Genomic DNA, 24,019 nt, shown 5'->3' on the forward strand with positions numbered 1-24,019 from the left:
CAATTACATGCTTCATTTATGCATATCGCCTCAAATTGGTGATATTCAGTGGTCAAGACCCTTCTGTTCCTACCCTGGTGAGTGTGCAGTTGTCCCTTATTTACAGGAAAATAGCCTAGCACTTCGCCACTCCAACTTTGGTCTACCAACTGGCTGATTCATCTTCATGTGGAGGCATGTTCATAATACAGAATCACAGGTCGCACTCCAGATGATGAGATTAAAATCTGCATTTTAACAAGATTCAGGTGTGCGTTAAAACTTGAACAATGCTGGTATAGAATGCAACTTTGCCAGAAAGAGCCTGAATCCTAGGCTGGGGAGACAACTGGCAGCATGGTTTTATAGCTAAGGGACTGACAAGGTCCTAACCAAATAAAATTTCCTACCACTATCCTATTATCCTTCTGTAACTAGGCCATGATTAGATTCACTCTTTTTTTTTTTTTAAATTTTTTTTAACGTTTATTTATTTTTGAGACAGAGAGAGACAGAGCATGAATGGGGGAGGGTCAGAGAGAGAGGGAGACACAGAATCCGAAACAGGCTCCAGGCTCTGAGCGGTCAGCACAGAGCCCGACCCGGGGCTCGAACTCACGGACCGCGAGATCATGACCTGAGCTGAACTCAGACGCTTAACCGACTGAGCCACCCAGGCGCCCCTAGATTCACTCTTTAAGGGCATGCTGGAGGATTTGGGAGGACTGCATATTGGTCAACACTTGGGAAGGAATCTTTTTGCCAAGTTAACAACGGCCAATACCCGCCTTGTGCGGTGCAGAAGGAATGAGGCATGGTTATTTGGATAAGCTCAGAGGAAATGACTGTCCAAGTTCTGCTGAAGCACAGAAATGGAGGCAGATGAAATGGGGCAATACAACAGCAGAGGACCTTGCCTGAGGAGGTGTTGGGGGCATTGAGGGCAGCTTCATCAATTTCACAATTTTATCTGTGTTGATTACAGCTCCGTGGCCTCCTTCTCCATTTGAAGAATTTTCCTCCGCCAGCATGGAATTTTATTTGTTACTAGCTGAATCTTGATTCTGGCTATGAATTTAAAGTAAGAGAAAAGGTCCAGTGGCTGATATTATTGGGTTAGGGCTGAGGTACAGAGACAAGGAAGAACAGGTGGCCAAAACCAAAAGCTATATTCCGTTGTGAGATGGTGATGACCTGTTTTCCATCAGGTGTAGTTTTCTTCTGAGTTTTAATTGGGCAGTGGGCCTGAGTCACAGTGAAATCTTTGAGGTTTTGTGAAGGAGGGACAGAGCTGTTGATTTTAAGTCCCACATTTCTAGTTCCCCTTTTGGTTTTTAGAAACAAAGTTTGGTTTCCTGAGGGCAAGATGGATCTTCTTTAGGGTCTTTAGGGTCATGACTGAAGGAGAGCGGGGTAAGCAAAGGCAGAGATATGGCAAAGCAAGCAATGAAAGTAACTCAAACGTCATGTCTTGTGAATTTTCTTTAAAAAGCGTATAAAGTTAAGACTCTGATATGAGTGACTAAAGTAAAACTTGTTCAGGGGACCTGAAACCCAGAGGAAGAAGCTCCATGATAATGCCTACCAAGCTCAGTTTTCAGAGGTACCTGTACACACATTTCATCATCCTACTTTTCTTCCTCCTTAAAATTAACAAATGTATGATTTCCCCCAGCCAACTGGATATATGGCCAATATCTAGACAAATCTATTGTAGGCTGCGAGACAGAAAAGTTTAGAAAGCAGGTGTGTGTTAGTTTTGCTGGATTGTCTTCTGTGTTTGTTATCCTTAGGTATTATTTTCTTGTTCTTTTTTTATTTTATTGACTAAAAACACTGCTAGGATATATCCAGTCATTTTAGAACCAGTGGATGACAGCCTCTAGACACAGGAACTCACTATAGAAGTGGGGCTGTAGTGGTAGGGTATGAGTGCTAGAGGAAGGGGGGATCACTATCAGAGCCTTCCATATTCAGTGTGGGCACCTTAACCGTAGAGCTGACTTTGAAAGCTGATTAATAACTTACCAATGGCACACAGGATAATCAGTTTACTGTGAGAAACTCAGGCCTGGTTTTCTGTCAGTACAAGGATACTCGAGCTGATGAGCTAGAGTGATGTTCGATAGGGACATCCCCCCTGTCCCGCCTTTTTTTTTTTTCCACTCTATATTCTCAGATTCAATAGATATTTTTGTCCCACTGTGCTTTTACATTTCACATTATGGAAATCTTAGATGATAATTTAAGCTATGGCACCTCAAGGATGAAGATGTGTCAATGTATCTGCCAAAACAAATATATGATTCATATATTTTATAAAATATTCAAGTGAATGCATATTTTAAATGAAAGTATTCATATCTAGATTAAAAATCATGTGGAAAGAAAGTGAAACAAGACTGTAGCTTTATTTTAATGAGGATAATTCTTAAGAGACAGTTTTATATAGAAAAAGTTAATGATTTTTCAGTATGTGATTAAAATATAAAAGTGTGGGTGGTGGGTTTTAGCAACTAGTGGATGGCTTGCATAATCTACCTCTAAGACCCCTTCTAATCCTGAGATTCTATGTTGCTGAGTATATAAAGCTACAGAGTATGACGTGGCTAATTCGGTATCCCGTATGGTTTGCCCACAGGAAAAGCACACCACACGATTTTCATGGGAGCTTTGAAAGCCCTTTTAAAAATGGTCAATCAATAAATATTTATTGATTATCTACTATGTGCAAGACACTGTGCTAAGAACTTCAGAAGACTCAAAGCACAAGATTCCTTTCCTCTTGAAATTTTCAACATTGTATATTCTCAAATTTCTGAGATCTTCTTATGAAATCTGTCCCAGGAAATCTTCTCCTAAGAAACTCCTTAGAGTTGGAAGTAACTTTCTAGATAATTCTGAGAATTCTTCCCCTCTAAGAAGGAATAGACAGATAGTAGGCCAAAATGCTGTTATTAAAAAACAAAACAAAATACCTAGATATATATTCTAAGCAAGGAAATACAGAGATATCTACTTTAAAAATAATTTACACCATTTAATCAGGATACAAAGAAAATATGTCTGCAAATAATTCTGCTAGGACATGAAGAATAAGTCTTTACATTGGTAGTAGCATACACTGGTAGAATCATTTATATTATGCTGTTAAGGAAAACTGACCATTGGATGTTTCTCTTATTTGGTTAGGATGGTGTTTCCTAAAATGTACTCTCCAAATCCTGCAGAGTATGCATTGGTGATGGGGTGTGGCAAGTCCTACACTTTGTTTTAGTTTATGGATTAATTTTGAGAGAGAGAGAGCGAGAGAGAGAGCGAGCAGGGGAGGGAGGGAGGGAGAGAGAGAGAGAGAGAGGGAGAGAATCCCAAGCAAACTCTGCACTGTCAGTACAAAGCCCCACGTGGGGCACAAAATCACGAACTGTGAGATCATGACCTGAGCAGAAATCAAGAGTCGGATGCTTAACCAACTGAACCACCCAGTTACCCCAAGTCCCACACTTTGAATCTGGGTGCTCAGTCCCAGAGTTGCAGTCTTTCCCTCCCCACATTCCTAAGCCTTGTCTCCAGGCCTCTAGTTCTAGGTAACTAGCATGTCTTCCCCACACTTCTTGAATGTCTTCCTCTGGCTAAGCTGTATCTACCTGGTAAAGGCCATAAAAAAATTAAAAACGAGAGTAGGTACCAGTGTCTCCTATTTCTGAAATATATTCTACAATGATGGTTAGCCTGGGTCAAAAAATGAAGGTAGGATTTGGAGAGTGAATACAAAAAGGAACAGAGATATGTGGTCTTAAGATATGAAAATGGGGTAGCAGTGAAAAAGATAAATATAAAATTCAGAGAAGAAAAGGATTGGTTGACAAGCGACCCATTAGGAGAGAGAACAGAAAGGTGGGAAGAGACAAAAACATAATGAAAAAGGTAGACATAAAGACTAGTGAGGGTTGAAGATTGTTTAGTATGTAAGATGTGATATAAAGTGGGAAAGATAGGGAAGACAAAAATAGGAAGCAAAATACAGAACAGTTGACAGAAAAAAAAGACAGAAGGAAGAGAGGAAATGATGAAGAGAGAAGTAGTAGAAGAAAAAAGGTGTCAAAATAATATTAACTAGGGCAAAAAAAAAAAACCTGAGAAAGACCAACACAAGAAAAAAGTGTACAATCATTTGGATTATACTGATGTATAGATCTCCATACATAAAATGGAAATTTCATCTGCCTTTCTGTCTTGCAAAACCAGAGAATTTTGCAAGTATGGAACTTTGAGAGAAAAGGGAAGATTCAGCAAACAAAAAGAAATTGACCCAGACAAGTGGCTTCCACGTTTCAAGGATGAAGGTCATAGCCTTTCTGCTGCTTTTTAAGGTCTGTGCTAATTAGTGACAGTACTGAATCTATCAACCCCCAAGGGCCCAATCTCACCATCATCACCTGGGCCACTACTCCTATTTTTGGAATGGGGAAAAACTTAAGGATAACCAAGAGGGTTGGGAGAAAAAGTTGGGAAACCACTGTAGAATATCAGATATAGAATATCAGGTATTTTTCTTCCCCAAAGAATGGTTGGTTGGGATAATCCCTAGGCCTGAAGTAGTAAGCAGTCTTGCACATGGTCCTGTGGATTGGTCTCTATTTGAAGGGAATCAAATGAAATGTGTTCATCTGCATTAAGTGGGTCTACATTTATACTCTGAAACTGTGCCCCAGTAGCTAACCTAGACAATGAGTTAGGACTTTCAGTAGGCGTAATCGGATCTTCATCAAATGGGCCTTGCCTTCCAATGCCAGATGGAGTTCCAGTGCTGGAGGAATGATACTTTGCCAATTTGGAGTCAAAGCATGGTAACTGCAGGATGCTTGATGGTCTTTGTTGCTGCCTTTCACCCTCATTTCCTTGTACTTCACTTTGGATTCCTTCTGGATTGGGGGCTTCATCAGGTGTACCCATAACAAGCTGCTCAGGAGTAAGGTCAACAGTTCTTTCATTGAGCTGATTGCCTTCAAATATTTGTTCCAAAACATTGTCCCCATCTCCTCCAAGATCACTTTTGAGGCAAGGCATATTCTTTGATTGAAGGGAACTGGCTTCAGGAAAGGGCATAATTCCCCTTTGGCTCAGCTGATTCTTCATGGAACATGGTGTGTTCCTCCTCAGGGTGGACACATCATCTCTAAAAGGACTTGGGTTTTCACTTTCTCCAGGCAGTCTTTTCTCTGAGCTGTTTCTTTGGCCAGGTAGGTTGCTTGGAGGGGAGATGGTGTGTCTTGCATGTTTAGTATGACTATCTTCTGTATATGGAGGACTGGTGTCTTGGTTCTCCCCTGGTGCAAGACCAAAGGATGGAGTGTAGTCCTGTAGAGCAAGTGGATCTTCTTTGTGTCCTGTGGAGCTGCCAGCACAGCAAGGGCCTCTCTGGCTTAGATGAAATACATGTGCTTCTTTTTGACCTGATGGGTAACTTGGAGGAATTAAGTCTGGGAAAGCCAACTGTTCTCTCTCTGGTGAATTTATCCTAGTAATGTGCATGCCATAATTCAAATTCTCACTTTCATGCCACGTTGGACTTTTCTGAAGCCCAGCTGGGGAATTGCTAGGATAAGGCTGGTTCTCTTTCTCATGTGGTGGACTAGGGGGAGCTTTGTGTAAAGTTGTTGGTCGATCCCAGAAGTTTCTGTTAAAATATGGTCTTCTTTCTTTCTGCCCTTGGGCTTGAATCTCATGGTCCCAGGAGTTCCAAGAGGGGAACAGAGTGCTTTCTTCCTGTCCAACAGCATTATTAGCATAATAGCCCCTGCTCTCCACAGGTGATGGTGCACTGGGAGCTGTATTATATGATGGAAAATTCTCATCTTGGTTCCAGGGATAAACTTCACCATAAGGGAAATCCTCCCTGGGTTTTGATGGATTATCTAAGGAATAGGGAAGGTATTCTTTTGGTTGATTTGAGGTATATTGCTCGCCTTCATAGTGCCTAACTGTTGGCCCTTCTTTAAAGCTCGGCTCCTCCATACCCCATCTACTTTGTCCTGGAAAAGTTTCATCTCCAGTTGCATCAATTGGGTCCTCTTCATTATAAGGGACTGTTTCTTTCAGGTCTGGAGTATTCATGGGGTACAGTGAATTTTTGGGTTGCCCCATAGTATTGGGAGAATCATCTCTCTCATCCCATGTATTGCTTCTAAGGTATGGTGAGTTTTCCCTGGGATTATAAGTGTTATAGTCAGGGTAGTAAACACCTCCCCTTGAGCCATGAGAAGGATGAAGTAAGTGTTCTTCCTGCATCCTGGGATCTTCCTTAATAGGTGGAGAGATTCCTTGATGATTCCAAATATTTCTTCCAGCAGGAAAATGTTCTCTTGCAGTGGAAGGGATTTCCTCAGGGTATACACGTTGATACGTACTGTGCTTTAATTCTGGTCGATTAGTTTCTGATATATAAGGGATTCTTCTTGGCTCCAAAATAATCCCTTTGGGCAAATTCTGGCTTTGGGTTTGTCCATCAGAATTTGGGGCTCTTTTGGACTCTCCTTTTGGGTAATAAGAGTTTTCATGTTGACCAACAGAATTAAAATTTGGGACTAGCATGTTACTCTCAGGATGAGGCAGTTTATAGTTTGATTTATTAACTCCATAATCTTGAGAGTTTCTCCAGGGGCCAGATGGATCTCTTGTAGGAATGACTATTCTTTCTTTTGGACCTACTGGTTTCTCTGCTGGATTTTGGATTTTTTCATTGTGGACAACAGTACCATGTTTGGGACCCAGAGGAGCAACATTGGTTCCCATAGGGTGTTTATTTGGTCCCTGAGGCTTTCTTCTGACATTTCCTGGATTTCCTGCATGAGTGGGAGAATTGCCTCTTGCAGTAGAAGCATAAGCTTTGCGATAAATTGGATTTCCTGAACGAAATGCTTGTTTGCCTTCCAAAGCAAAGGAGTTCCACCGAGGACCCCTTTGAACCTGTTGATTTCTGTAAAAAGGCCCATTCTGTCTACGCCCCATGATAGTACCAGTGGGACGCCATTGTCTTCCTGCAGGAAAATTTCGGATGTTAGGATTTGGATAGTTTTCGTAAATATTTGGCTGACTTGGTCCCCATGAGATTTGAGTTCTTGGTACTCCCTGGCCTGAAACATTAACTGTAGGGGGTGAGATAACCCCGTTTTGAGCTGTAGGATTACTCACAGTGTTTGGGCCATGGCCACTGTTTCCTGTTGGGCTGGTGTCATTTCCGCCCTGACTCCCTCCAGGTGCATTTGGTTGAGTAGAATTAGTCTCAGGACCTGTTGAATTACCCGAGGGCTCAGTGGCTGGACTCTCTGCTTTAGGAGGATCTTTTTCTTTGGGTTTTTCAAAATCTTGTTCAAACATCTCTTCTGAATAATAAGGAGGACGGCCCCCAAATCCCTGATATCCAAAATATCCAAAATAAGGATTCTGTAGGGAAGAAGATGGAAATTGGTAATTACTCTTTGTTTTGCACCATGGTGTTGCTCGGAATTTTTTTAATGTGATAGGGAAATGAGCCACATGCTTCTTTTAAAACCATTGACTATGCTTCCTTTCTTGAAAGTTAATTCCTCCTTGGTTTCCATGACCCAACTCCCTTCCAGTTTTCTCTTCTGGTACTTTAACTTTCTGACTCACTTCTTAGTTTTGTCTTCCTAGTCCTGACCCCTAAATCTGAGGGGTGTTTTTTTTTTTAAAGGATTCCATTTTCTGTCCTTCTAATTCTTCTGTTCTCATTTTACATATCTGCCTTGAGTAATCTATTGCAGGCCAATTTTTTTTCAATGCAGATATATATCAGTGACTCCCAAAGCCATAAGTCTGGCCCATGACACTATGTCCTGAGGCTGAAACAGCAAGACTGGGTCACTAAAGATCTCATTGGGCACCTCCAACTGAATGTACCCAGAATTGGACCTATCTGCCCCCAAACTTCCTTCTCCAACTTTCTATATATCTAAGCAACATTCACCACTATCTACCCAGTTTCCCAGGTTTCTACTCTCCTCTATTTCCCCCAGCCAATTAATAACCAAGTCCTATAAAATCTGAACTTTCATCCTGTCCCCTCTTTTTTTTTATCCCCAGTACTCTTGAACTGCTGCAATAGTTTTCTTACTGGTTACTCTGAGTGTAATTGTACTTTCCTCTCCATTGCTATCAGAACAGTAGAGGTTGGGGGAACCTTCTGTCACTTTCCTCTTTTTAAAAAAAATTTTTTTAATGTTTATTTATTTTTGAGAGAGAGAGAGAGAGAGAGAGAGAGAGAGAGAGAGAGAGAATGAACAGGGGAGGGGCAGAAGGAGAGGGAGACACAGAACTCGAAGCAGGCTCCAAGCTCTGCGCTGTCAGCACAGAGCCGGAGGTGGGGCTTTAACTCACAAACCGTGAGATCATCACCTGAACAGGAGTCAGATGCTTAACTGATTGAGCCACCCAGGCACTCCATGTCACTTTCCTTTTTAAATATTATTTAAAGTTGCCCTTACCTTACAGGAGAAACTCTAAATCCCATAGCACAACATACAAAGCAGCACAGCATGGTCTAAAGAGTGGAGCTGTAGGCAGATATGGGTTAAGATCCCCGTTTCATCACTATTAATAGTATGATCCTGGGCTAACCTCAGTTTATTATAACTTTGGTTATTTGTAAACTCAAGGTAATAAAATAATATCTATCTTATAAGTTGCCATGAGGGTCAAAAGAGATAAATATGTACAGCTCAGTGCCTGGCACTTAGTAAGAATCTAACAAATGTTGTACATTATATAACACCACCACCACCACCAATAATAATTTTTTATAATCATCTGGCCCATAATTATTACATCCAGGCTCATTTCCTCCCCCCTGTACTTTGTGCAGGTGCAAATCACAACTACTACTGCAGATATTCACAATGGAATCTAAATGTCTCTCTACAGATGAATGGAAAAGGCAAAAAGTGGGCGAAATTGAATAGTAATTTATCTTCTTTGGGCTTCAATTTATTTGTATAATGAAGGAGTTAGATGATTACTTAATTCCCTTCTAGGAATAACTTTCTAGAATGTATTTACTTCCTTCTCTTAGTTGCCCCATCACTGTCTAGAGTCCAGTACCAACCTGGAGCAAAGGTTATTAGGTTAGCCTTTTTAGAGAGAGAAAAAGTGAGAAAAAGGGGCGGGGAGAGAGAGGAAGGACAAAGGAGGGAGAGAGGGAGGGACAGGGGTCAGTACCTATAGAGGAGAAATGATGTATCACATTTATATTTGTTACTGGATGTTTTTCTTATATCATGGGCACTTGAGCTACAAATTCATGTGTTGAAATTTAACATTTTGAATAGATAGGAATTAAAAATCAGAGACTAATGGGGAGAAGGTAGCTTTACTTGTACTCACCCCGCCTTCTTCATTGCTGACTGGTGGACGTCCGAAACCTGGTGGTACCCTCTGAAAGGTAAACACCACAATGAATGCAAGAGGAAACCACGTTCTATGCTACCATTTGTTTGTAAGACTCAGGGTGTCTTAAAAGAGTTCGAGTCAGTGACTGGGTGTTAGCATTATTAGTTTTTAGCTTTTGAGTCATTATCTCTCACAGTCTACTATTAATTAAAATTATAACCCATCAGTGAATACTGGTAAATACAAAGGTTTCAGCTGAATTCTAGATTATCTTATTCAAAATACCATGTATGGCTGTGTATCCTAGCAGTCACCCCATCCCATGGGCTCCAACACACAGACACACACAGACACAGACACACACACACACACACACACACACACACACAGAGTGTGATTTGAGTGTTATTAGGATCCAAACATCCATATTAGAACATGTAATAATGGAGATCAAATAATGACGCTATTTTCAGAGAGTCTATGTCACATTTAGGATGACAAACCGCCAATTCTCCTGGATTATTACGATAACTTTTTTATTTGACCAAGGTTTATTTTCCTAATCAAACTTGGAGGCTGAATGTTTGATCAGGGGAGAGAGTTCAGGAAATCAGTCCAACTCCTGCAGACCTTCAGGAAGTCCTATGTGGATGATGTAATAGTTCAGCATAAGAATTACACTTATCTGTTTTTTAAATCTTCACCTGGTACTGCCTTAGTTTCTTTAGTTCAGTATGGCCAGTGAAAGGAAGACACTCTTTTAAGGAAAAAAAGTAAGGAACTCTTATTCCTTGAAATGAATTGTTCCTTATTGATAAGAAGGTGTCTTGATTATAGAATGATAGACCAAAAAAACCAAAAAACAAAAAAACCCAACAACAACAGTGCCATAGCTGAATAAAAAGTCATCAAATATTTGTTGTTTCTGGTATTTTAATAGCAACTGGCCTTTAAACTTTTCTTTAGGTCAAATAGTTTATTTTGTGATTTATATTTTTAATGCCTGTGATGCAATTTCAATAGTTTTATTCTAATGATTTTAAACTTTAAAGGATTCTCATAAATATTATTTTGCAATATTCTTTATAATGAGGTATCTGTGGCAAGAAATAATAAAAGATAGAAAGACCTTAGTCTAAGCATAGCGTATCTTATGATTTGCAAACTCCATTTTGTCTCAATTTCCCCTTTACATTAAATGAAGATAATTTTTGTGCTTTCTAATCTCTTAGGGAAGTGGGGGAATAGTAGCGAAATAGTGCAATCCTTTAAAATTAATTCATTGACTAAGTTATTAGTAGTTGTTTGGTGATTGTTCATGTCTCCAATTTGTCTGAGTAAAATATTCATTAAAAATTTTTTTCCCTACATGATTAATGATGTGATGATTTTTTTTTTCATACTCTCTACTGACTGGCATACGGATTCCATTTAGAGAGTATGAACTCATATTAGTTTGAGATATGACCTGTTAATATTATTTTTCACTTCTAGTATAAAGAAAAAACTCACATGTGGAACTTGCCATGGTGGCTGTTGATAGAGAAATAGCCCATTGCCAAATGGTGGGAATGCCTGAAGAGAAAGAAAGAACCATAGTGATGTGGAAGTGAGAAAGATAAATGGAAAATGAAACAAACCTATTAAATACAATTGTTTGAAACTTGAGAGTCTGCATCTCCCTTTGCATTAAACTGCAATTTTCTATTTTTAGGGCTGAGATGATGATAATGATAATAATAATAGCAATTAGTATTAGTGAACACTTATGTTCTAGGTACTGTACTGAGCATTTTGTAGTGGTAAACTTATTTAATCCTCATATAAACCTAGAAGACATGTGCTGAAGACATTATTTCCTTTTCACTGAAGATTCTGAGGTTCAGAGAAGTTAAGTCACTTGCCCAAAATCTCTCAGTTGGTAAATGGTCTAGGAGTGTCTTTTCGTTTAATTTTGTGTTCTCTTATCTGTAATAGTGTCTGATAATAAATAAATAGTGTCTGTTAATCGACTAAGAGACAGCATTTTGGAAGCTCCACGTTGGATGATATCTTGAGAAACCATTTGCACATCTTCTTGCTTTAAGTCAGGATTATTTATGCCACCCAGAAGTACCGGAAGCAGTGTTACCTTTCAGGGCACTATTTGAGATCATCAAAGCATAGATCTGGAAGAGACTTAGAAATTGTTTCTTTACTCATGGGGAGTCTGTAGCCCAGAAAGGTAAAGTGACTGCTCAAGATCACACAAGTAATAAGGGCTGGGGATAGAACTCGAATCTCTGTTCCCTGATTCTTCTGTTAGTGCTCATGTTACAATACCATGCTGCCTCTGCATGGTAAATAAAAATAAAAAGAGCTTCTTTAAAGCAACAGTATTTTGGTAATTTTTTTAAAGATTTAAAACAATTTTTTTGGTATCTATCTTTCTGTATATAGATATATACATATGTTGGTAATTTTTAATCAAACAAAGGCTGGGGTAACTTGGCAGACAATTCTGGATAGGCAGTGGAGCATCATGTTAGAAGAAAGTGGCAAAACTGAAGATTCTATTTCATACATAGCAGTATGTGTCTTGAGCAACATTGGAGAAAGTGTGTATGTGGGGATGGTATGGCTCTCCAAATCCTTCTGAGCCCATTTGTTGACTCTGGTTTGGAATTTTGCTGGGCAAGCCTCACCTGAGGTGGCTGGGCTTCCTCTTCTGGCTGTGCTGGGGTAGGTGATGGCTGCTTTAAAGGCCGCTTTGGTGGTGGCTTTTTTGGTTGAGGCTGGTTGGTTTTCTGGGTCTCTGGGGCTTGATCAGTTTTGCTCTTTTGGCGTTTGGGTGCTGAAGGAGATGAGGGTTTCTGTGGGCGCCCCGTGTTTGGTGGTGGTTGAGGCCACATGGGCATCTGATACTGCGGGAAGAGCTGAGGCAGACCATTCCCATACAAGGGGCCCAGTTGTGCCATCTGTGAGGGTAGCAAATAACAGTAAAACCATAGGAGGGCTGAGATTCCAGCTTTCCTCAGCCTGTAATGTCACTCTCTAAAACTCAGGCAAAATCTCAAAAATTCTATGAAACTTAACAATGGAAGCCTCAAGATCTTTAGTATTTCTTTAAATATTGTCTTACAGAAATGAATTTCAGTCTTCTAGAAAACTAACAAACAAAGCAAAAGACAGAACTGGTGAGAAATTTAAGTTTAAGAATTTGGCTGATAATTTTCTAACTCTGAAGTGCTGACTCCCATAAGAAGTCATATAATTGATTACAGAGGACTTGGTGTCAGATTCAAAACTGTGACTTGTTACAGGCTGGAAAAGGAGAAAAAGCAAAAAGAAGATAAATGAAGTAAGAATGACAAACAGAAAAAAAACGCAACAAGGAACAAGAGAGGAGAATACAAATTCTCTGTTGTGTAAACATCCTTACGTGGTACTTATGGTTTTTGGTTACTGGTGAATTTTCATTAATTCCATTTTCATGATGAGAATCTCCACAATTTCAAGGTTGGAAGGGAAGCAAAGGTGGTCATGATCTGAAGAAACTAATATATGAATTGACCTCCTACAATGTCAGTTCCCATTCAAACATTGTTGCTTTGGTTTAACACCAGAGCTAAACACAGTAAAACCAAGAGTGAGAGTTTAAAAGAGTTGTGCCAATCAGTAGTTGAAAACTGACAATGATGATGATTATAGGTGAGAAGCTTTTAAAGAGAATGACTTGAATAAAGGATTAAGAGAAAATTGATTTTGAAGAGAAAATTGAATTGAAGTCCTTGATTTTTCCTCCCAATGGTTCTCACGATCATCACAAAAGTCAAAAGTGACATATAGTATGGTAGTCATACAACTTTGTCAGAAAAATTATGCTAAAAGATCCAACTGATACGTGATTTATTTTTAGTTGGTTCTAAGAATTAGCACTAGTGGTAAGTATAATTGAAATTTATTTAGATAAGATAAAAACTTATTTCATAAATTTAGTGTTATCTTTCAAGATAATCCAAATAAAATTTACCTCCCCACACACCTGGAGTATTTTTTGTCCTTATTATTTGTGAATACATGTTGTGTGATCTTTCCCCAGAACCAATTTCTCTTGGATACAAAGAATGTTGGTAATTAATAAATGATTTTTTTTTACATGAGAGAATAACAGTAATGAAAAAGAAGAAAATCTGGGGTAAGGAGACAGGCAAAATGATTTTTCCCCCTTAAAACTCTTATAATGATTATATTGTAATTAAAGCATGTGGATAGCTGTTGGTATCTTTATTAGCTATGACAAACCTTATAATGTAATTATCCATATATAAAGAAGAAATTATCAGAAATAACACAAAGCAGAACTTACATGTGGGGAGTTCATGAAGTTGAACTGACCATATCGCATCATCTGTGACCAAAGGAATCCATTAATGTGATACAAAGTGAAAACATTTTATTATTTAACCAATCTACAAATCACCAGAAATAAGCTGAATTTCTGATTTTAATGTACAACAGTCATATCTTTTACTATTTATGCATGGGTTTAAAATAAGTATGCAATTAAAAAACCCATGTCACTAATTTTTAAGTCAGGATTTTATTTTGAGAAGAATCAATATAGCATCATAGAGAATAAAAATCTTGTCTACTCTGATGTTTTTGAATGTTCTACTCAACTTTTGGAATTCGGGACTTGAGAATGTGATAATTCTATGAAAAAGATGATTCTCCTTTCTGATGTATGTTGAATTTGGCTAATGATTTTGGCTATAAATCATGTCGAAGATATTATATGCCTATGTGTCTACCTTCTAAAAACGCTTGGTACAAATATCTACCTTTGCTAGCTTGAAAACTTAGCAGAGAAGCCAACATTAGCTATTCCTGAATGGAAATTTACATTTACCTTGGCAAGGAATAATGAAGTACATAGGTAGTATGGAGCTGATGAAATTACTACTTTGCCTTGATTTGAGAGTTTAAGTCTTTCAAATTTTCCCTTTCCCTCCCTCCATCTTTTTCTCAAGAAATTTTATATATCAAAAAGTTTTCCCTTTTTTAATGGACTCTCAGGACAGGGCTTACAAAAACTTCTCCCCAGAGACTGAATATACATACCTCCTCACTTTTACTGCTAAATCCAGGCATTCGGGGCATTTGCATCTGGAAGTGAAAGAATATTGGTGACAAATTCAGAACATAAGTTGAAATAAACCCAATAATTATCTCCAAGCTATTTAACAACAGAACACAAAAGGACAAGTCCTAAAAAACTCAATACTCACTGGCATAGCAATAGAATTACCAAGCAGACCTAGAAAAACCAGGAGAATCTTCATTTTTCTACTTGGTACCTGGAATACAAAACTGGGTTTTATTTTTGGAATATGAAATAATTTCACTGGCGGCATTCTGCCCAGCTCTGTCAAGGAGAGCGTAGAAACAGACCACGCTGGGGGCCTCTGCCGCCATTTTTACTTTACGTTAAGAAACTACTAGTTGTTACCTTATACTGTTCTAAACTGTGAAAAGGATCTGATTTAAAAGGAAAGATAGAAGCGAGAGAGAGAGAGAGAGAGAGGGAGGGAGAAGATTGATCCTTGAGAAGATGGGAGATGGTTTATAGCACTGGAATATGGACGTCAGAAGTTAGGAGTTTACCTGAAATATATAAATATTGCTGATTTTGAGTTCTTGTTGCTAGGCTGGTTTAGAATGGCATAGTAATGTCTGATTATAATCACCATTCAGAATAATCTCAGTTTCAGTGAAGGTGCAATCCAAAATCAGTACTTTTAGCTACTTTCTAAGATGCCATAGACAACATTCCATTATGTAGAGGCTAATTAAATAAGCTGGAATATTCCAGAATCCTACTCTTTTCTTCTTTCCTCTATTGTTTCTATTATTATTATTATTATTGCTTTTTTAAAAATTATTTTATCTTTTAAAAATTCACTTCTGCTCAAGGGCTGGTCAGAGAAATAGAAAAATATAGGCAAAGATATTTTTATCTCTTTGTTAGACACTTTGATTGAACATATAGAGGAAAAGATTGAAGTTATAGACGTATGTGTGAAGTTTGAGAATGTTTTCATGGATTTCATTTATCCCGCTCCAGTTAATTATGCAAGCCTTGTATAATTAAGACTTGTAGTTACAACTTTGAACAATTTTTTTTCTGAAACATTTACTTGTGTAATTTTTTAAGAAAACTCTGCCCTATTTGCATGTACAATAGAAGAAAATGAAGGTTTTAATCAGAATGATTGATTTCTTGGTACATCGGATACAGCACAATTCCTAGCATAGTAACCAGCACATAGATACCAGTAGTTGCTCAGTCTTTTCATTCCTCTTTCCTTTTTCTGGGCATGAAATGTGCGTAGAAGTATTTTGAGCCAAATGCTCACCCTTCTGTTTGCTTCCCATAGGAGCAATATAATTAAAGGACACTTCAGCATTTTCCTAAATTATAGGTGCAATCAATAACCTTTTACATATCAGAGAAATTGGGAGAGTTCAGTTAAACAAAGGAAGCAGTAACATGTAAATGTCTTTACTGCTAATTAAGGATTTTCAGAATCATGACATTGTAGAGAATTAAAAATAACAACTGAAACTATTGTCTTCAGCATAAGCTGAAAACATGAGGAAGCTAATAAAGAGGATATTGGTGAATGCTTTCCTTTCTAAATCTACTTTCTAAGATCATGGCCCAAGATTTTGGGGGCAGTTGGATGTTTAATTTCTCTCTTACTTAACCATCCATTTAATCTCTGTAGTAGCTGTCACTGAGACTCCTGATAATGTTACACACGTAAGTAGGAATTTTGCCAACACAAAATGCCACTCACTTTCTCTTTTGTAAAATTAATATATTATACTGGACGACTGATAGTTTCCTTCTCTCTCTAGAAGTTCATGACTGGATGAAAGTTTATTTTTAACTGAAAATAGCACTCATAATGGTTGCTGTGGAGTACAGAGACTATGCAAGTTCTTACTTCTTTGTCCCATCTGTGAACTCAGATGCTCTTTGTTTCTTCTGACATATTTAAATAGTGTTTTACCCTCTCAAGCATACTTCTGACAATATTTAGTTTGATATGTGACCTGTGTTATAAAAAATGAATATAAATTCTCACCAAGTTATCTAGCTTAGGAAGAGTGGCTCCATGGCTGTGCTGGAGCAGCAACATTTTTCACTCAAATTTTGAAAAATACAGATTTGGTATAAGACGAAGGTCAAACACAGAAATGAGACAAATAAATGAAATGAATAGCAAAAGCTCAGCTCTAAGGCAGCGCATGTCATATTAGTTATTTTATCCAATCAGAGCCTTACTAGAGGGACTTAACAATCAAACTGAGTCTTCTATTGCTTTAAGAGAAGGGTGAAAGCTAAATCAGAGAGAAAATGACCCAGGAACAGTATTTGAGGTATTTCTAACGCAGTGCTGACAAAACTTGACTGCTCTACAGGAAGATGTATGAAAGCATAGTGTTAAATGAGATCTAAGTAGGTTGGAAGAAAAGTTAGAAGAAAAACAAATCTACCAAATAAACCAACGAGTTTAAAGTTTTATCAGAAGATCAGTATGCAGCAATGACTATACAACCAAGATCAAAGAATGCAATAAGGAAGTCAACCAGTATCTATGAATTAAGTTCATTCTTTGGCACTATATCATTTATGTTGACAATCTCTAATACTCACCCAATGCCAGCTAGTAGCTCCAATATATAACAAATAACTTTTACTTGGACTTTGTTAGCCTGTCTTTGAAATATAGTCTTACTGGTCTACAGTGGAAATGCCTACAAGTTGCTGAAGCCGGGGAGATCTCAAGGAGCAAGACACATTTGTTTCTTGGTAATAAAACAAAAATTCTTCATGAAGATGTCATGTTGTTTAACAAAAAGGCTTAAAATAAAAAGATTCCTCCTGTAAGAAAGCTTGGGATAGCAAGGTCACATTTAAGCTCTGTTGTAGACCTGTACAACCAATCAGCTTTGAGAAAAATGGTTTTGCCATCACAAGAGTTTAAGGTGAAAAAACACATCCAGTGTAAATTTATAATGTGTTATTATAGGAGCTGTCAAATCAAGTCTCTTATTATGTATAATAACAGTCCAGGAAAATGAGCTTACAGCTGTAAGATTTGGGAGATGCTTTCCTTGATGAATTTGGGGTTTTTCAAGCTTAGAAACTTTGTTTATGCAAAGATATTTAGGGAACAAAAGTGAATATTAACTATATTCTACTGTGATAAATCATTGACCATCATCAAAATGCAGGCCTACATGCATCTCTCTCTCTCTCTTTCTCTCTATCATTCTATCTCTATATCTCTAATTCTAATTCTATAGATATAGATATATAGATATAGCTGTAGAAATATAAACTTAATATAGTTAATTAGTATTTATTTAACATATAATTAAAATTAGGTGAAATGTTATACCCATGGACAACTCAGTGCCTTCATTTGATTTGTATTACATAAGGCTACCAGGACATAGTGTTTTTTTTGAAGAAAAATATAACTGAGTCACTTGGGATTCCAAGTTTTAGATCAGATATGCAAAATGATAAATGAACTCTCAGCTATTCATGGTAACACAACCTCACGAAAATAGGAGTTAAGAAATTCACTGAAGGGGTTATGTTATGAATGTTTTTTGATATCTGGCTTTTTATAATAAAGATTTCACTTCCAAATAAATGGAAAATTTATACTTTTCATTAACAAGAGCAAATCGCTCTCTTTGCTCTACTTGGGATTCTCCTGTTCTCTTACGGCTCCACAAGAGAAAATATTTGTAGTGGTGATCTTTGCTTACTTATTTTCGTGTTGGCATTTAAAAATTAAGAATATTTTAATTTAATGCCAAAAACCGGTTCCTACTTGGTATGATGGTGCACGTCAGTTCAATCCAGTGGTTCCAAAGGGTGCTGTCCTTCCAAGGCACCAGAGCTGCTGTGTCCTTCCTCTCAGGCCCAATAACATTGCATTTCTTAGCACCCCCCCCTCCACTCCCTGCCGTCTCCCTGAATTTAGAACCACAAAGAACAACATGGCACCAGAATGTTTGACTTTAAGTTCTAAATACCTTTTAAGCCTGTCTGAATCCAAGATGTACAAAGGGATATCTGCTGCAAGTGCCTGCCTGTCTTTGATTTTGTAGAAACTGGGTAGTAGCTATAATACTGTTTGTGCTCTGTGCACATTGAGATGAATTTGCAAGTGGTAGAACACCTAGGGGACAGTGTTTTCTTGTAGGTGAAATGAGAATCGTGATGCTGGGTGACACTGGCCTTTGCCCGTGCCCTTCATGTAGATGCTGGAGTTCTGATTTTGGCCTTAGTCATTTAGGTTAGCTCCAGTGGCCACTAAACCTCCTTTTTTTTTTTTTTTTTAAAAGTAAGCTCTAGGCCCAATATGGGGCTTGAACGCATGAGAGATCAAGAGTCACATGCTCCACTGACTGAACCAGCAGGGCGGCCCTCCTTTTGATCGCTTTCTTTATTTACCCTTGTTCCCTCTGCCACAAGGCTGGTTAGTGGTCATGAAATAATTTATGTCTTAAATATCCAGCTGAGCCATTGAATGGATAAATTCTTAGTAGTGGTGGATAGGATTTAGGAAACAATCAAGTCTCTTTTTTCTTTCAGAACACCGAAGAAGTGCTTCACTTGACAAAATACTTCCAAACCAGTCCTTTATGACCTTTCCCTTTTACTGCTATCATCTCTGCTGATTTTATAAATTCTTTTTCCCTCCAAACAATTACAATTACTAGTGAACATGTTAATGATTTGGCTTAAAACCATTTTTAAGTGTATGTCCTTTCTTTTTTCTCTGTGTTCTTTTCTTGTCCATAAGCAAGTCTTCTTAACCTTTTCACTGGGATTTGTAAATGTATGAAATTATATATATGAATTTCTGTGTTTTTGTATAAATGCATTATTTTTCCCTGAAGGAGAACTATATCCTCCAAAGGTGTCTGACCTCCCCACTTTTTTCTCTCCAATTATTAAATAATCGATGTAATAGATTTTAATAAGATAAGATTTATAAGATTTTAATTGATTTTAATAAGATTTTTCTCATTGTCCTAGATTTGAAGCTGGTGGGAACAGAAAAGTCTTTTGGTTTCTTACTGTAGATACTGTAGAAAGAGGCCAGGCTTTGGAGTTGGCAGACCTGAGTTTAAACCTTCCACAAATATCCAACTGTTTGATTTTCTGTGTAGTAAAATGGGGGTAGTATGTTTCTGCTAAGAAGTAGATTAAATAATGCATGCAAAGTGCCTGGCATGTAGTAGGCACTGAGTGATGATCAGCGACTGATCAGTGCATGAAGGTATTCTGATGATTCCACATTACACCTTGTAATGATTCACTAAGGACTCAAATGGAAACAAGGCAGTAGTTCTCAGAGCACATAGATCCTCATCTAAACACAACTGTGGAGGGGCGCCTGGGTGGCGCAGTCGGTTAAGCATCCGACTTCAGCCAGGTCACGATCTTGCGGTCCGTGAGTTCGAGCCCCGCATCAGGCTCTGGGCTGATGGCTCGGAGCCTGGAGCCTGTTTCCGATTCTGAGTCTCCCTCTCTCTCTGCCCCTCCCCCGTTCATGCTCTGTCTCTCTCTGTCCCAAAAATAAATAAAAAAAACGTTGAAAAAAAATTTAAACACAACTGTGGAGCTGAAGTTCTATGGATTATTATTAGTATAACACTCTATCTAACACTGCAGGACTCGTGAATGAAATACTTGAGACAAATAGTGTCTTAGAAATTTCTTACTGGTGACTACATAGTTTCTAAGTATAGAACTCATAACCTTGACTTCTCTTTGGGAACTGTTCATATAGCATATCCTCAGGCTTTAAATGTGAGACACTCTTCTAACATAGGAAAAGAGGAGGTGGTGTTGAACTCTTACAGATTAAATGGTTAACAATGTTTTATTCTACAAACATTTCCTGAGTGGCCTCTTCATGCGAAGCCCCAGCTTAGGGGCCCACTCATCCTGCACCAGATATTAGAGAAGGAAGTTTTCTGAGTCAGAACTCAGCATGGGGTTTGAACTTCAACTTCCATGACTTACTCGTTTTAAAATCTTGCGGTGCCTGGGTGGCTCAGACGGTTAAGCGTCTGACTTCGGCTCAGGTCACGATCTCGAGGTCCATGGGTTCGAGCCCCGCGTCGGGCTCTGGGCTGATGGCTCAGAGCCTGGAGCCTGCTTCGGATTCTGTGTCTCCCTCTCTCTCTGCCCCTCCCCCGTTCATGCTCTGTCTCTCTCTGTCTCAAAAATAAATAAAAAACGTTAAAAAAAAAAAATCTTGGGCAAGTGAATTAATTGCTTTAGCGATTTAGCCTCAGTTTCTCCATTTGTAAAGTGGAAGATAATAATAGTATTTCCTTCGTTGGTTTGTTAAGAATTTAACAAGATAATTCGTTTAAAGTTCATAGCACATGGCTCAAATAAATCTTATAAGAAAATAGATATATGAATGAGCTTGCTTAATAGCTGCTTTAATACTGACCACTGACATATTCCCTAAGTACTTTTTGAGGAATGTTTCATTTCATTGTGCTTATTCATTAAAAACAAAACAATATAAATACGGAAAACAGGGGTGCCTGGGTGGCTCAGATGGTTAAGTGTCCAACTCTTGGTTTTGGCTCAGGTCATGCTTTCACGGTTTGTGAGTTCAAGTCTCAGATCAGGACTATAATAAGAGTATAAGTATCTCTTATACTTCATATAAGCACTCTCTCTCTCTCTCTCTCACCCTTTATTTCTCTCTGCCCCTCCCCCCACTTGCTCTCTCTGTCTCTCAAAATAAATTAACTTCAAAAAACAAAAAAAGGAAAGCAAATATCCCCTCCCCCACCCCCCCTCAAAGAGCAACCAAATGTACATAAATAGAATATAGAAAAAAGAAACAGGGTCATACATTTTATCAGATTTACCCAGTTTAAATCCAGCTTTTAGTCTTCAAATAAAAAAGTTATTCTGTGATGTCAGGGAGTTACTGCTGGTGGGTGGTTATTTATTTGGACCACCCTCAGAGGTAGTGTTTACTTCTTGGAGCTCTGAGTAATGACTCTCTTGTATGTACTCAAGGTCAGTTTTAAATGATACAGAATCTAGGGAAGACTATCTTCTTCTCTCTCTTCCCTCTTCACCCTGAGAAGAAAATGTAACCCAGTGGCTAAAAACACAGGTCTTGGGATTCGAAATACTGAGTAATGTGTACACCGTGCTTAGAACAATACCTGACTCCTCCTAAGTCCTTCATATGGATTAGATGTTTTTCTGCTTCTTATACTTCTTATAAGTTGGTTGTGATTCTGTCTCATGGTAGCAATAGTATATTTATTGGTCATTTGCTGTGTACTGAGTGATGTTCTAAGTTAATAGATTAACTCCTCTATTCCTCACCACAACCCTAAGAGGTAGGTTCTGTTATTACACGCACTTTACTATAAGGAAACCAACATGCAAAAGGATTCAATAGTGTGTGTGTTCATGGTTAAACAGCCAGTAGGTGGCTAAAGCCAGATAGTCTGGCTCCAGAGCCCCTGTTCTGTCCCCTACTCCTTGCTGTCTTGGTCTAAATTGAAGCAATGGGTTGAAGACACGGCTTTTCTAGCTTTTCCTTTCATAACAATGGCTGCCATTGTCCCTATTTAGGTGTCTCAATGTTAAGTGTGGAGAAAAATCACAGGCAGTCAGACTATCTAGTTTGTAGTTCTTGATTGATCACTCATCAACCCTGTGACTTTGGGAATCAGACTTTCTAGCGTTTCTTTAACAAGAACCTGTCTATTTGTTTTCCCACGCATATGATATTGTCCTTCCTCAGTAGAGTGGAATATTAGTGGGCCAGACTTTCAGTTTAAGAGAATCCTAAATTATTTGCAGTTCAGTTCTGATAAAATGCCTGATTGAGAAAAGTGGTTTTGGAAAAAGAGCTATTGAACCACTCCTGAAAACTATGAGATCTGTCCCTGGATCAAATCATACTATTGGTGGGGCGCCTGGGTGGCGCAGTCGGTTAAGCATCCGACTTCAGCCAGGTCACAATCTCGCGGTCCATGAGTTCGAGCCCCGCGTCGGGCTCTGGGCTGATGGCTCAGAGCCTGGAGCCTGTTTCCGATTCTGTGTCTCCCTCTCTCTCTGCCCCTCCCCCGTTCATGCTCTGTCTCTCTCTGTCCCAAAAATAAATAAACGTTGAAAAAAAAAATCATACTATTGGTAGCCCATACTTCTAGATTAGTTTAGCTCCTTAAAAAAAAAAATCGTCTTCGGGGGGCACCTGGGTGGTTCCGTCAGTTGAGCGTCTGACTTTGACTCAGGTCGTGATCTCGTGGTTTGTGGGTTTGAGCCCCGTGTCCGGCTCTGTGCTGACAGCTCAGAGCCTGGAGCCTGTTTCAGATTCTGTGTGTGTGTGTCTCTCTCTGCCCCATCCTCCACTCATGCTCTGTCTCTCTCTCCTTCAGAAATAAACATTAAAAAAAAAATCACCTTCGGGGTGCCTGGGTGGCTCAGCCGGTTAAGCGTCCAATTCTTGATTTGGCTCAGGTCATGATCCTATGGTTTGTGAGTTCAAGCCCCACGTGGGGCTCTGCATGGACAGTGTGGAGCCTGCTTGAGATTCTCTCTCTCTCTCTCTCTCTCTCTCTCTCTCTGTCTGCACCTCTACGGCTCATGCTATCCCCCCTACCTTCAACATAAGTAAATTAAAAAAAAATCACCTTCATTAAGTTACATTTACTAAAGCTCACAGATGAGAGGCATAAGACATATGCCGTGATTAAGTGCCCATGTGCTGGCATGGTGCACATAAGTGGTGTTATAATGGTGAACACCATGGATAGAATCTGTACCTTCAGGGAGTTATTTGTGCAATAATGGATGTAGACGTTGTGATATTGGTTATAATCCTGTGTAATAAGGAATAAAACTGGAGAAGTTCAGAGCACATAAGAATAATTTTATGGAGAGCATCCCAGAGGATGTGAGATGTAAGCTGTAGACTGACACTTGAGTTGAAGGTAGCCAGACAAGCATAGGAACGTAGGGAAGGCAGAGAACAGCATTGGTAAAATCTGGAGAAAGAATGAGAAGATGAATCTGAGGAATGCAGAGATGTCTAGAATGGCTGGAAAAGAACTCCAGGACTGAGGGCAGTGGGAGATGGTGAGTGCTCAAGAGGTGAGCAGGGCTAGTCAAACACATCTGGAACCTAGTGGAGGACTTTTCCGTAAGACAGTGCTGAAAGCGGCACCACGTCACTTGATATGCCTTCCATACAATTCTACAGAGGAAATTTCTTCTAGAATTGTATTTCATGAAAAACCTTGCTCTCCTTGATATGTGTTATTTTTCTGGAGTCACATGGCTACTGGGGGAATCCAGACCAGTGACCTTCCATTCTGTATCTTGCTTGAGAAATACTGATCTCTTTTCTTGCAACTATCATGATTTATTTCCTCTCTTGCCATAATTCTAAGTATGTGACATTCTGGTTACTAGGAAGCTTGGAGCTGAATTTGGTGCTAAATTAATGGTGGATCCAGATAATGTGAGACCTAAGCTAGTACAATTTTGGGGGCTTTCTTTAAG

At 38.8% G+C, this 24,019-nt stretch overlaps 1 protein-coding gene across 1 annotated transcript; it reads right to left on the reverse strand.

The window, feature by feature from the left end:
* Positions 1 to 4,566: 4,566 nt before the first annotated feature.
* Positions 4,567 to 16,574, reverse strand: ENAM (enamelin). The gene is made up of 8 exons (XM_047854821.1): positions 16,521 to 16,574; positions 14,658 to 14,726; positions 14,491 to 14,535; positions 13,736 to 13,777; positions 12,072 to 12,344; positions 10,900 to 10,962; positions 9,382 to 9,432; positions 4,567 to 7,425 (listed from the first exon to the last, which is right to left on the reverse strand). Exons 1-8 carry the CDS (start codon positions 16,572 to 16,574, stop codon positions 4,567 to 4,569), a joined length of 3,456 nt encoding a protein of 1,151 aa, XP_047710777.1.
* Positions 16,575 to 24,019: the final 7,445 nt, after the last annotated feature.

Source organism: Prionailurus viverrinus, chromosome B1, assembly GCF_022837055.1.
Source record: "Prionailurus viverrinus isolate Anna chromosome B1, UM_Priviv_1.0, whole genome shotgun sequence".
NCBI lineage: Eukaryota > Metazoa > Chordata > Mammalia > Carnivora > Felidae > Prionailurus > Prionailurus viverrinus.